Consider the following 14,929-nt stretch of genomic DNA (forward strand, 5'->3'; position numbering starts at 1 on the left):
GCGGTCCCAGGAAGGGGCACTGGGCCGAGGCCAGCGAGCGGTAGGCTTCGGCTACCAGGTGAGGATGGGATGCCACCATGGACTTCCAGCCCGCCGTCTCCATAACTTCGGCAGCATGGCTAGAGAGAGAGAGGGGGGGGGGGGGGACAATTTCAAAAACTAAAATGCACTGGGTACCCTGGACCAAGATTAAGAAACACTGGTATAGGAGACTGCTAGCTCGTTGCGCCCCCCCTCAAACACACACAGTAGTTAACTCACTAGTTGATGAAGTCCACAGCCTGTGTTTTGAGCTGGTCGGCGCTGTGCAGGTCTGCCAGGATGAGGATCTCTGCAGCGTTCTCCACAGACAGACTGGTGCACAGCGCATCCTCACACATCACCTTCAGCCTCTCAAGAGCATACTGAGATGCACAGAAAGACAGACAGAGATGGATGAGGTGGGTTAGGGAGAGAAGGAACATGAAAACGAGGACAAACAGATTAACAAAATACTAAGACAAATGTAGCTTCTATGAAAATTGTTCTTCCAAGTGGCAGGCAATGTGCTCAGGTGGAAGCATAGGGTTTTTACAGACACAATCTTTCCATTAGAACATTTCATGGGTATTGTACAGGGCTCAACAACCCACCAGACCAGTCAATCACCCATGTCAGAGGCCCGCTTGGGCTTGTGATTTTTCTTTGGTAATAATGCCATTTTCAATCTAGGCTAAATAATTGATGAAGAAAATACGATATTCCTGAAGCCATTAGTTCGTTAACCTATCGTCAACAGCCAGTGAAAGTGCAGGGCGCCAAATTCAAAACAACAAAAATCTCATAATTAAAATTCCTCAAGCATACAAGTATTTTACACCATTTTAAAGATTAAATTAGCGTTAATCCAGCCAGTGTCTGATTTTAAAAATGGTTTACAGCGAAAGCACCACAAACGATTATGTTAGGTCACCACCAACTCACAGAAAAACAGCCATTTTTCCAGCCAAAGAGAGGAGTCACAAAAAGCACAAAGAGATCAAATTAATCACTAACCTTTGATGATCTTTATCAGATGACACTCATAGGACTTCATGTTACACAATACATGTATGTTTTGTTCAATAAAGTGCATATTTATATAAAAAAATCTAAATTTACATTGGAGCGTTACGTTCAGTAGTTCTGAAACATGCGGTTATTGTGCAGAGAGCCACATCTATTTACAGAAACACTCATTATACATGTTGATGAAAATACAAGTGTTATACATGGAATTAGAGATATACTTCTCCTTAATGCAACCGCTGTGTCAGATTTCAAAAAAACTTTACGGAAAAATCAAACCATGCAATAATCTGAGTACAGCGTTCAGACAACAAAGCAGCCGTATTGGGTAGTCAACATTAGTTAGAAATAGCATTATAAATATTCACTTACCTTTGATGATCTTCATCAGAAGGCACTCCCAGGAATCGCAGTTCCACAATAAATGTTTGTTTTGTTCGATAATGTCCATCATTTATGTCCAAATAGCTTCTTTTGTTAGGGCGTTTGGTAAACAAATCTAAAAACGCGTTCAGGTCCACCCGAACGTCGGACAAAAAGTTTAAAAAGTTCCGTTACAGCCCGTAGAAACTTGTCAAACTAAGTATAGAGTCAATCTTTAGGATGTTATCATAAATCTTCCTTAATGTTCCAATCGGAGAATTCTTATGTCTGTAGAAAAGCAATGGAACGAGAGCTAACTCTCGTGACCGCGCCTCAGAGCCTGTGGCCCTCTGCCAGGCACCTGGCTCATTCGGTACCACTTCACAGTAGAAGCCTCAAACAAAGTTCTAAAGACTGTTGACATCTAGTGGAAGCCTTAGGAAGTGCAACATAACCAATATCCCACTGCATCTACAGTTAAAATACTACAAGCCTCAGATTTACCACTTCCTGGTTGAATTTTTCTCAGGTTTTCACCTGCCATATGAGTTCTGTTATACTCACAGACACCTTTCAAACAGTTTTAGAAACTTCAGAGTGTTTTCTATCCAATACTACTAATAACATGCATATATTAGCATCTGGGACAGAGTAGCAGGCAGTTTACTCTGGGCACCTTATTCATCCAAGCTACTCAATACTGCCCCCGTTACCAAGAAGTAGATTCTTTATCACACTCGCGCCGCACACATAACCTAGTTTGAGCGGAATAATCTGTCAGGTAGCCAGAGAGTGCAGCTCTTAACTGGTTGTCACATGGATCAGCTCACAGAATTCGAAAAGTTTGGTCTGAAGTTTGGGTGAGTTTTTACGATGCGCAGTGTCTGCCTGTCAGTTGAAAATCTTGTGTGTATGAGCATGTGTAGGATTATCTTTTTTCAATGCTAGTTAACAATACTATAGTTCACATTTCACATTGAATTGATTAACTATAGAAATGCAAGACGTTTTTTAATTCGGGTTCCGCTCTGCACACACACAAGCTTGTTAGCTCTAGTCCAACTCTCGGAAGTTCAAAGACATTCAAAAATGTTCACCCATAGAAGCCGCTCCCCCGTTGGTATAATTCTGTGGGCCTAATTAAGATAACGTATGTCATAACAAGATCCCTAGCCCTTCAAGCCAAGCCTCCTACTCCTCCACTTGCTACCCGCAAAATTTCAGTCGCAACTCGCGCCCTACACTTGGATGTCCATCGCGCATGTAAACAACTATAGCCTAGGCAGCCGATAGCACCCACGCCAAGGCTAAAACAACTATAGTTTGCCCGCTCCATAGAAAGCTGCTCTATCCCCGGTGAAGTCATTTAATGTTGAGTGAATGTATTCTATTATATTCTGAATTCTTGAGCTTACTAATGCACTGTATCTACTGCTGTAAATTTCATTCCTAGTACATCTTGTGTAAATGCATCTGGTGTAGATTGAATTTGGATTACTGTTAGGGCTATTCGGGTTGTTAATTGGATTCGTTCTGACATTTGAGGAGTTGTTCTTTGTTTTTTTGTTTTATTTAATTGCTTATTTGTATACCTGTCTTGACATTTTACTGCATTGATAGGCGCTAGTAATATAAGAATTTTGCTGCACACGCTATAACATCTGCCAAACTGTGTACGTGACCAATAAACTTTGATTCGATGCTTCCTAGTTGCTATGGGGTGAAGTTCCGCCTAGGTACAGATCTAGGATCAGCTGCACATTTAGTTTTTGCCCTAGCAATACACAGTGGATTCAAATAATAAAAGCTTAATAACGAGTTGATTATTTGAATCCGCTGAGTAGTGCTAGGGGAAAAAAGAAAAAATGTGCAACCCTTAGGATGTGCAATCCCCAGGACCAAGAATGGGAACACTGGTCAAGGGTCAACTTCACCCTACCTTGTCAGCTGCTGCTAGAAGGTCATCAGCCATCTTGTCCAAGTTGGGGGCCTTGTCTGTGTAGATGAAACACATCATCTCCTTGAAGACCTCTGGCTCCACGTCATTGATCTCCACTCGGTTCTAGAGAGGTGGAGAGACGTAGAGAAAGCAGGTGAGAGGAAAGCAGTGAGGCAGAGAGAGAAAGGGGGAAGGAGAAAGCCTGAGAGAGAGATTTGATACATGTAAATTGCACATGTTTTTAGTAGTTTAATATTGATCCACGTGAGAGGAAGCCGAAGTGGAATAATGTACAACATGTGCATGATTCATGTTTGTGGGGAACTTTGAGATGCCCTTTCAATTACAAAACAGGAAATACAACTAAAACATCAAAGAGAAAATAGATTTCTGCATATTCCCCCTCATCGCTGTTCATTGACCATTGTGTGTCTGAAATTGTAAAGTTGGACCATTTCTTTCTCTGTTTCAAAAAAGTTCAATTTGAAGATGAAAAAAAACAAACCTTGCTCTATGACCGGAAAATGGCCTTGTTTTCTAAAAAGGATTTCAGAATGGTTGAGGCATCGCACACAATTTCATTTCTTATTGTTGCAAGCACACAAAGGATAAGAAACGCAATTCCTGGGATCGTGCTGCTTTGACAGCAAAGGATGAAATGTTGGCCTCACATATAGTGAGATGATTTGATTTTAATAAACCCTCTTGTTGGGTTTTGTCAAACAGCCTTGTGCAATAGAATGATCTACGAAACACCTTTCACTATGAACTGACAGTAAGTCGCTGCAGATACTATAAGTCCATCTGCATTCTATCTGTTAAATTATGCCATTACACCAGCAGATAGGGGATAAAATAGTGAAACAACCTTTTTTTTTACAGAAATGTTTTAAGCCAGGAACAGAAAAAAACAGGACTTTGAAGTCAATATTATGAAAGAGGATGATTTACCTGGCTAAATAATGAAAAGAAATTAAGAAAAAAGTTGACCTGCACTGATATTTTTTTGGACGTACAAACATGTTAAGAGGATCCAAGTAAAGGAAGATTGAGGAAAGGGGCCCCTGACTCACCTTTTTGCTCTCCTCCATCTCATGCTCAAACATGGCACTGAAGACAGGAGAGCGTGCTGAGGAAAATACAAAGATTTCTTTAGATTAAAAGATTAGATCATGCCACTGGGCCTCAATAGAAATTGGAGGCGTCTGCATTTTATGAATGTGTGTGTGTGTTCTGTCTGTACCTGCTAATATGGCTTTGTGGGCCTGGAACTCCTGCCCGGCCACACACAGGGAGCAGTCAGTGAAGCGCGAGTTCTCCCACAGCCCACCCAGCTCATCAGCCAGTCTGCAGTCAGGCACCTTCACCATGTTCATGGTGTTCTGACCCGAGATGTTCACAGAGTCCTGCACCACACTCACCTTGAGAAAACAGAGGCTACGTTTAGACAGGCAGCCCAATTCTAGTCTTTTTTTCCGCTATTTGGTCTTTTGATATCAGATCTTTAGACCAGTTAGTGAATTATTTTTTTGCCTGCCTGTCTGCCTAAACACAGCCAGAGTAAGCCCACCAAACCAACCTGGTTACAATTATCAACAATGTGAAGCCACTAAAGCTGCTCTGTCTAAATAGATACAGCCTTAAGCATAAATCAAAGTCCACAGATGATGAGAAGCGATAGTCCGGCGTCCCATTGTGACATATCTACGCGGCTCTGAGACCACCACCTGTGGGGGACGCACAACCCAAACATCCACCTCCCCACAATTCCCAACCATCATTGCTTTGGTACGAGTCCTGTTAACAGTTGGAAAAATAGCTTGAGCTGCACTGAGAAATCTAAAAGTATGAAAGCCAAAGGTCCAATATTCTAGAACATTGCTGTGCGTACATGTTTTGGACTATGATAGACGCTTTGCCCAACAAACAAAATGGATCCCATCAAAAAGAGACGTTTATATTAACTAAGCCTTCCAATGTGCTCCAATGAAACAACCACATCAACCCCCCCCAAAAAACAACTAAATCATTTAAAAACACTGACAGCCGCAGCAGCCAACCCAACCTCAGAGACATGAATAGCTGAGATACAGGGGGAATGTAAACCAGGCCACCTGAAATTAACACAAAGGACAGTCTGTACACTCTTGAATTTTCCCCATCTTCTTGTATAAAGGAACATTTCACTACAAAATCAAAGTTTGTCAGATGTTTTCAGACCTGAAAAATAGCCTTATGTCTACAGATGATTGATTTGACAGGAGAAATTTCCCCTTTTAAGCCTCTCTCATTTAGTGGAATGGGGTCTTACCTCACAAAACAAGGTGAGCTTGTCGTCAGGCAGAAGACCGTTGGCCTCGTCCAACAGGAAGTCTCGGCGGATGAACTTCTTAAAGCCCCAGTCCTTCCCCTGGACAAACCGATATGCTCTCTGGCTTTCTGCAGAGTCAAGGAGAGAGGAAACGTTTGTGAGAAACACTTCTATTTATACATAGACTCATGTGTTGAACTAGGGTAAGGGTTTTCAACAGGCAGGCGGCCGACGAGCCAAATCTGGCCGGTGAGCTGATCCTCTCCCACTGATTCTTTATCATATAAACAGCTGGCAGCAACAATCTAAATGACCGGAGCAAAACGTGCGAGGAGAACTGACTGAATGAGGAGCTGAAGAGCATTACAGCTGCGCTCTATCCAATCGTAGCAGCATCAACATACAGCCCACCCATATCTTTTTTAGACAGCTGAACTATCCAATTGAGTCCTTAAGAGCATGCAGAATCTCTGACTTGAGAAAGATGCGTGCTGGCAGCTGAAAATGACTTACTCCGATCACAAAAAAATACTTGTATCACAATTGTATACATGTTACGATACTTGTTTTATCCGAGTACTCGGCACACCCATCCTATTCTTTATATTTCCCAAAGCTCTCCATCAGAGTGGTTACTAATAACCCCACTCACCCATGGCTTTGGTCTCCTCTCCCTTGGCGTTGAGGATGGAGAACTTGAACTTGGCACGCACCTCAGCCTTGGGACAGCTAACCAGGAGCAAGTAGAGGGACAGGTAGTCTTTGCTCTCCTCATCTAGCCCTTTAGGGTTCACCCGCAGACACCTGTTAGAATTATGAGCGAGTAAACAGTCAATATTCAACAGTTAAACACAGCACTCTCATCAAAGCGGTTAGCTACCATTGTGGTCCTTCTGTAGCTCAGTTGGTAGAGCATGGCGCTTGTAACGCCAGGGTAGTGGGTTCGATTCCCGGGACCACCCATACGTAGAATGTATGCACACATGAATAGAAGAATGTAGAATGTATGCACACGACTGTAAGTCGCTTTGGATAAAAGCGTCTGCTAAATGGCATATATTATTATTATTAGTTTGACACAAGAGTTGGGCTGCTAACAGCAAAATGTGCACTGGTGCCATTGCCAACTCTCCAACCAACAACATCTGGTGAGAATGCCTTAGTCATTGTGTAGAATTTTGATGGTCTTTCATAACAAATACAACATCTTGAAACATTTAAAGAAAAGTCTTATCCACCGCGCACCATTTGAGCTTGTCATTGGCTCCTGAGGAGAAGGTGGAGCTCTTAATGACCTCGCCCATCTCCTCGCGACAGAAGCTGAAGTTGTTGATGGTCCACATGTAGGAGAATTTTACCACTTTGATCTGTAGGGGGGAAAGCCGCCAGAGATGAGAGGCAATATAATGAAGAGATGCGTGCTTTGACCTGAGAAAAAAAATATTCTAATCCCTAACCCCACACTTAAACTCATCCCTTACCTGAGTGTAGCACCAGCTCTCCGCCACAGGCCCGCTGGACATTTCCGCAGGGGGAGGGGGACTCGGGACTCTTGACATCGCCAGGGTGGCAGCAGGTCGTGGCGGAGTGTGGGAGAATCTGTTCTTTCAGAGGTCCAGAATCACTCCAGAGTCCAAGATGTCGAAAAACCTCAGGCGGTAACAATTTGTGCCCTGAAAAGACAGGGGACAGGTCTGAGCAGGAATTTCAAATTAACATGTTCCAACTCCTGACACAGCCTTATGTTTCTTTTTTAATTCCTGAATTATATAGACCACTTTCCCCATCTAAAAATAAAATACAAAATGCTAGCCTAGGCTAGCACACACACGTAAATCAGCAGTCTGAAAAATATGCAATTGTTTGGCCTTACCAGAAGCCTAACCACCATGCAACATCCTCCATAAAATGACCAACAAGGATAGAAGACAAGAGTTTGGTAAACGCTGGTCTAGACTCATGTAAACTCAATATAATTTCAATCAATTCTCTTTAACTCTGTATGAGGCTGTGCTGCACGCCTAGAGATGGTTCAGGCTGGATAAATTGTCCACGACCCTTTGGGGACAGCGGACGATTGATGCCCATGGCGGGGCCACTCCAGGATCAATAACCTTCACAATGGCATTTAAGTCTCAAAATGAACTGTAAATCAACTGTAAATTAACAAGGGAGAGAGCTACTCCTGTGTGAAATTCGCTGCCGAAAGATTGTACACCTCCCAAGCGCTAGCAAGCCACACAAACAGTGTGTTGGCATACTGCTCATTGGATGAGAAATTATGGACAATTAGCCTAACTAACAAATTGACCGTGTATTCTAAGCACTCTGACAGTATTCACTACATGATCCAAAGTATGTGGACACCTACTTGTCGAACATCTCATTCCAAAATCATGGGTATTAATATGGAGTTGGTCCCCCAATACTAAAGTGCCTATAAGAACATCCAATAGTCAAAGGTTAATGAAATAAAAATGGTATAGGCAGAAATAGTATAATAACTACAACCTAACACTTCCTACCTGGGAATATTGAAGACTCATGTTAAAAGGACCACCAGCTTTTTCTCATGTTCTGACCAAGCAATTGAAACGTTAGCTTTCTTACATAGCACATATTGCACTTTTACTTTCTTCTCCACACTGTTTTTGCATTATTTAAACCAAATTGAACATGTTTCATTATTTACTTGAGGCTAAATTGATTTTATTGATGTATTATATTAAGTTAAAATAAGTGTTCATTCAGTATTGTTGTAATTGTCATTATTACAAATAAATGTTTAAAAAATAAAAAAACGTCTGATTAAAATCGGTATCGGCCCTTTTGGTCCTCCAATAATCGGCGTCGGTGTTGAACAATCATAATCGGTCGACCTCTAGTTTACATAAACTCAATTTGTATTTGGTAGCATTGCCTTTAAATTGATTAACTTAGGTCAAACATTTCAGGTAGCCTTCCACAAGCTTCCCACAGTAAGTTGGGTGAAATTTGGCCCATTCCTCCTGATAGAGCTGGTGTAACTGAGTCAGGTTTATTGTAGGCCTCCTTACTAGCACATGCTTTTTCAGTTCTGCCCACAAATTGTCTATAGGATTTAGGTCAGAGCTTTGTGATGTCCACTCCAATAGCTTGGCTTTGTTGTCCTGAAGCCATTTTGCCACAACTTTGGAAGTATGCTTGGGGTCATTGTCCATTTGGAAGACCCATTTGCGACCAAGATTTAACTTCCTGACTGATGTCTTGAGATGTTGCTTCAATATATCCACATCATTTTCCTACCTCATGATGCCATCTACTTTGTGAAGTGCACCAGTCCCTCCTGCAGAAAAAGCACTCCCACAACATGATGCTGCCAGCCCCGAATTTCACGGTTGGGATGGTGTTCTTCGGCTTGCAAGCCTCCCCCTTTTTCCTCCAAACATAACAATGGTCATGATGGCCAAACAGTTCTATTTTTGTTTCATCAGACCAGAGGACATTTCTACAAAAAGTATGATTTTTGTCCCCATGAGCGGTCTTTCAGGTTATGTCGATATAGGACTCATTTTACTGTGGATATAGATACTTTTGTACCCGTTTCCTCCAGCATCTTGACAAGGTCCTGCTGTTGTTCTGGAATTGATTTGCCCTTTTTACACCGAAGTACGTTCATCTGTAGGAGACAGAACATTCCCCTTCCTGAGCGGCATGACGGCTGCGTGGTCCCATGGTGTTTATACTTGCGTACTATTGTTTGTACAGATGAACATGGTACCTTCAGGTGTTTGGAAATTGCTCCCAAAGATGAACCATGAACCACCACCAACCATTTTTTTTTCTTAGGTCTTGGCTGATTTATTTTCTCGTGATTTCAAGCAAAGAGGCACTGAGTTTGAAGGTAGGCCTTGAAATACATCCACAGGTACACCTCCAATTGACTCAAGTGATGTCAATTAGCCTATCAGAAGCTTCTAAAGCCATGACATTATTTTCTGGAATTTTCCAAGCTTTTTAAAGGCACAGTCAACTTAGTGTATGTAAACGTCTGACCCACTGGAATTGTGACACAGTGAATTATATGTGAAATAATGTCTGAAAACAATTGTTGGAAAAATTACTTGAGTCATGCACAAAGTAGATGTCCTAACCAACTTGTCAAAACTATAGTTTGTTAACAAGAAATGTGTGGAGTGGTTGATAAACAAGTTTTAATGACTCCAACCTAAGTGTATGTAAACTTCCGACTTCAACTGTATTTTATGCAACAGCATACAATTTTATTTTTGGACTCAACTTGTTGTGCTGTGCTCACTTGAACATGAAGGTGGCGCGGCTGTCCTTTTTGGGCACATTTTGTCATCAAAGTCAGAAAGTCAATCAAAGTTTTGCCCCATCCCCAGCTAACACACCTGACTCCAATGATCACTTAATCATGATCTTCAGTTTAGAATGTAATTTGATTAAATCAGCTGTGTTTGCTAGAGGTGGAGAGAAAGTGTGACACCAATCAGGCCCCACCTGGTCTAAATCAAGCAGCCTTTATCAATGGCTGTTTATACACAGGCAGCCCAATTCTGATCTTTTGTCCAAAAATCTAGAGCTGATCGGACAAAAGTAAAATTTGTGGCAAAAAAAAATTAGGCTGCCTGTTTAAATGCAGCCAGAGAGACCTTGTATAGGCTAATTGACAAACATGTGATATAATGTCGGCAAGATTCGGTCACCTAATAGGCTATAGGGTCACATTGCCTTATATTGAACCAATTCCTCCACTAAAACATTTTTAGGAAGAGAAAAGGTCCTTCCCTTTAAGCCCCAAATAAATATTAGTTGAAAACATAGAAATGCTTCAGAAAAGCAAGTCAATTGATAGAGCAATTGCAATTAAAATCAGGATCAAAATGCCATTTCAAAAACCAATTTCCTGTACAGATTAAATAGTAGAAGAAAACAGGGATTTTTGGTGGCAATGTCCAGCAAAAAAATCTAACTTGTCTAACTGTTAGCGAACACAAGGTCTGTCAGTGTTCACGCTGCATTCATTTAGCGGTGGCGATACGCCACGGCAAAATCTTTGCCGCCACCAGTGGAGACCCATAATTCAGGGCAGGTGGGTCAGAAGCCCACCAGTTGAGCCCCACCTGTTTCTTCCCAAAAATACGATTTTTTGGGGCATTAATACATGCTCAGCTCTTCTGTGGGGGTGGGGCAGCCAGCAGAAAATACGGAACGTATGGGTTAGGAATGTTCTTTAGTTGCGCCGTGATTGGATTAGTATTCTGTCACTCATGGGGACACTACATTGACCTGAATGACAAGCATCAAGACTGGAGGATGGTGATGGCAGCATCATGCTGTGGGGATGTTTTTCAGTGGTAGGGACTGAGAGACTAGTCAGGATCAAGGGAAAGCTGAACGGAGCAAAGTAGATCCTTGATGAAAACCTGCTCCAGAGCGCTCAGGACCTCAGACTGGGGTGAAGGTTCACCTTCCAACAGGACAACGACCTTAAGCGAACAGGTCTTTGAGTGGCCAAGCCAGAGCCCAGACTTGAACCCGACCAAACATCTCTGGAGAGACCTGAAAATAGCTGTGCAGCGACGCTCCCCATCCAACCTGACAGAGCTTGAGAGGATCTGCAGAGAAGAATGGGAGAAACTCCCCAAATACAGGTGGCAAGCTTGTATAGTGTCATACCCAAGAACACTCAAGGCTGTAATCGCTGCTAAAGGTGCTTCAACAAAGTACTGAGTAAAAGGTCTGAATACTTATGTAAACGTGTAGATTGATTAGGGAAAAAACTATTTAATCAATTTTAGAATAAGACTGCAACGTAACAAAATGTGGAAAAGTGAAGGGGTCTGAATACTTTCCGAATGCACTGTTACTGTAGCTAAGAAAGTAATACTAAGTGTATGTTGTGTAGTAAGCTGTTAGTAGCCCATGTGCCTCACCCTAATAATTTGGTCCCTCAAAACTTAGCCTACTGTTCTGACTTGATGGTGCACGTGTAGCCTATAGCCTGTGTTAGAGAAATGTAATCATCAAATATTGTCAGGGCTTTCATTGTCTGCTTATATAACCCCTTTATTTACATACACACTACCAAGTAGGTGCTATTTTTCAGATGTTGCCCTACTGGAGTTACGCAGTATTGTTGAAAAGCACATCAATAAGCTACTCGCTATGGGCTTCACGACTGACATTTGGACCAGCGATGTCAGCCCCATGAGCATGCTGAGTTTGACAGTACAGTGGATCGACAAGGATTTGGTACCGAGGAAAGCCGTATTGTATGCTCTAGAATCGGCTGGTTCTCATACCACTGCTGCCATTTCAATGGCATTTGAGAACATGATTGAAACATAAACACACACCTAGCTCAATTCAAACAACTGATTTGAGAAATAAGCTCAACTGCGTCAGCAGCAGATGCGAAACCCTCAATCATGGCACTGCTCAACAAAACTGCCGACATACCGTGGGGTTAAAACTTGCAAAAGTACTCTAGAGGCTGTGAACAAGCGATTGGGTGGCATTCTCTCTGAGCCTCTTTACTGTGTCGCCACCATGCTCGATGCTAGGTACAAGGACTGCTACTTCGAAGCAGACAAGAAACAGAGTTTACGTGAAATGTTAAGACACTGCTGGACAAGATGGAAACGGACACAGTAACAGTGCACACCGAGGAAGAGGACTCACGACAGAAGAGGCCACGGACAGACAGAGCTGAAACTGAGACTGAACAAATGAACAGCGAAACAGCAGAGCAAGTGAAAAAAATAGGTTATGATTATGTTTTACTGGTAATGGGGACATGTTAATGCAAACAAAATAACATTTTGGTCAGTGTATGTTGGTTAACTATTTAACTGTACTAGAATACTTAAAAGGCCGCTAAAATTTTTAAGAAATATCGGTATTGTTTATTTTGTCAAGGAAAATATCAGAATCGCCCAAAAATGTCATATCGGTGCATCCTTAATTCTGAGACTTAGTGTACAGGGAGAATACTATAAGAATGGCCTATGTCCTGAATTGTGTCGCTGCTCCTCATTGTCTTATTGAAATTATAGATTGCCTCTTATCCGCTCGTCATAGTCTTACGCCATAGTTTGTACATCTCAATCGTCAGTAGAATACACATTTGTTGAAGCAAATCAGCCATATTAGCTATGGTTTTTAAAGTAAGTAAATGATGCTGAATGAACTGTTTCGCTGCCAGACAAGGCTCTGCTGATAGCCAGGTGTAGCTAAGGATTCACTCCATGGTGCTGAAAAGAGGGCTCTGCTGTTGGGACAGCTAGAGTTAAAGTCAGAAGTTTACATAGGGTTAGAGTCATTAAAACTTGTTTTTCAACCACTCCATAAATTTCTTGTTAACAAACTATAGTTTTGGCAAGTTGGTTAGGACATCTACTTTCTGCATGACAAGTCATTTTTCCAACAATTGTTAACAGGCAGATTATTTCACTGTATCACAATTCCAATGGGTCAGACGTTTACATACACTAAATTGACTGTGCCTTTAAATAGCTTGGAAAATTCCAGAAAATTATGTCATGGCTTTAGAAGCTTCCGATAGGCTAATTGACCTCATTTGAGTCGATTGGAGGTGTACCTGTGGATGTATTTCAAGGCCTGCTTTCAAACTCAGTGCCTCTTTTCTCATCATGGGAAAATAAAAAAGAAATCAGCCAAGACATCAGAAAAATAATTGTAGACCTCAACAAGTCTGGTTCATCCTTGGGAGCAATTTCCAAATGCCTGAAGGCACCACATTCATCTGTACAAACAATAGTACGCAAGTATAAACACCGTGGGACAACGCAGCCGTCATACCGCTCAGGAAGGAGACGCGTTCAGTCTCCTAGGGATGAACGTACTATGGTGCGAAAAGAGCAAATCAATTTCAGAAGAACAGCAAAGGACCTTGTCAAGATGCTGAAGGAAACCGGTACAAAAGTAAATATATCCACAGGAAAACAAGTCCTATATCGACATAACTTGAAAGGCCGCTCAGCAAGGAAGAAGCCACTATACCTCAACAGTCCTACATTATATTCACTGTGTTTATGCAAGTTTTTGGGAACATAAAATGTATCAATATAATGCTACTTAGTGAAAAGAACACATGTGGGATCTAGCTAATCATTAGCTCAACAGGCTAAATGCAGATATGCTGAAGCATGGGATGCCCATTTATAGCCACTATGGTGCTATCAGTTGGGTTACAGGTGATAAAGTGAAATGCTAATAACATAGCTGATAATATGGACCATGCATAGTAAAACTGGGCCACATGGACAAAAATCCAAGTCGAGATAAATTGCCTGCATTGATGTGACAACGATACGTTTATATAACATTAATGTTCACCAGTTTTCTTTGTTATCCTTAACTTCTACTACTACTGCACTGAACACAACATGCAACAATTATGAAGATTTTAATGAGTTACAGTTCATAAGGAAATCAGTCAATTGAAATAACTTCATGGCCCTAATCTATGAATTTGACATGACTGATAATACAGATATGCATCGGTTGGTAACAGACACCTAAAAAAAAAGGTAGGGACGTGGATTAAAAAAAACAATCAGTATCTGGTGTGACCACCATTTGCCTCATGCAGCGCGACACATCTCCTTCGCATAGAGTTGATCAGGTGATTGTGGCCTAACGGAATGGTTTGCCACTCCTCTTCAATGGCTGTGCGAAGTTGCTGGATATTTGCAGGAACTGGAACACTGCCGTACACATCAATCCAGAGTATCCCAAACATGCTCACTGGGTAACAGACCATGGAAGAATTTGGACATTTCCAGCTTCCAGGGGCTGTGTACAGATCCTTGCGACATGGGGCCGTGCATTATTATGCTGAAACATGAGATGATGACGGCAGATCAATTGCACGACAATGGGCCTCAGGATCTCGTCAAGGTATCTCTAAATTCAAATTGCCGTTGCTAAAATTCAATTGTGTTCGTTGTCCATAGCTTATGCCTGACCATACCATTACCCCACCATGGGGCACTATGTTCACAACATTGACATCATGCAAACCACTCACCCCCACAACGCCATACAATGTCTCCCATCTGCCCGGTACAGTTGAAACCGGGATTTGTCCGTGTAGAGCACATATGTCAGAGTCAAGGCCCGCGGGCCACATCCGGCCCGCGAGAAGGTTTTTTACGGCCCCTGGGATGATCTTGATTTATTATTAGAACCGGCCCGCAGACCGCAGCAAGCCGGCAGCCCGCAGATCTTTTACACGCACC

The 14,929-nt window shown here is 42.1% G+C and overlaps 1 protein-coding gene across 1 annotated transcript in view; it reads right to left on the reverse strand.

Moving 5' to 3' along the window:
• Positions 1-14,929, reverse strand: part of LOC124048478 (speckle-type POZ protein-like) — a 30,250-nt gene that overhangs the window by 4,559 nt on the left and 10,762 nt on the right. Inside the window, 9 exon segments of the mRNA XM_046369313.1 lie at positions 2-119; positions 262-404; positions 3,350-3,472; positions 4,423-4,478; positions 4,593-4,770; positions 5,661-5,788; positions 6,313-6,464; positions 6,906-7,027; positions 7,142-7,333. Of these exon segments, the coding sequence (XP_046225269.1) occupies positions 2-119; positions 262-404; positions 3,350-3,472; positions 4,423-4,478; positions 4,593-4,770; positions 5,661-5,788; positions 6,313-6,464; positions 6,906-7,027; positions 7,142-7,219 (1,098 nt within the window). The 5' untranslated portion in view covers positions 7,220-7,333.

Source organism: Oncorhynchus gorbuscha, linkage group LG11 (assembly GCF_021184085.1).
Source record: "Oncorhynchus gorbuscha isolate QuinsamMale2020 ecotype Even-year linkage group LG11, OgorEven_v1.0, whole genome shotgun sequence".
NCBI classification, from domain to species: Eukaryota; Metazoa; Chordata; class Actinopteri; order Salmoniformes; family Salmonidae; genus Oncorhynchus; species Oncorhynchus gorbuscha.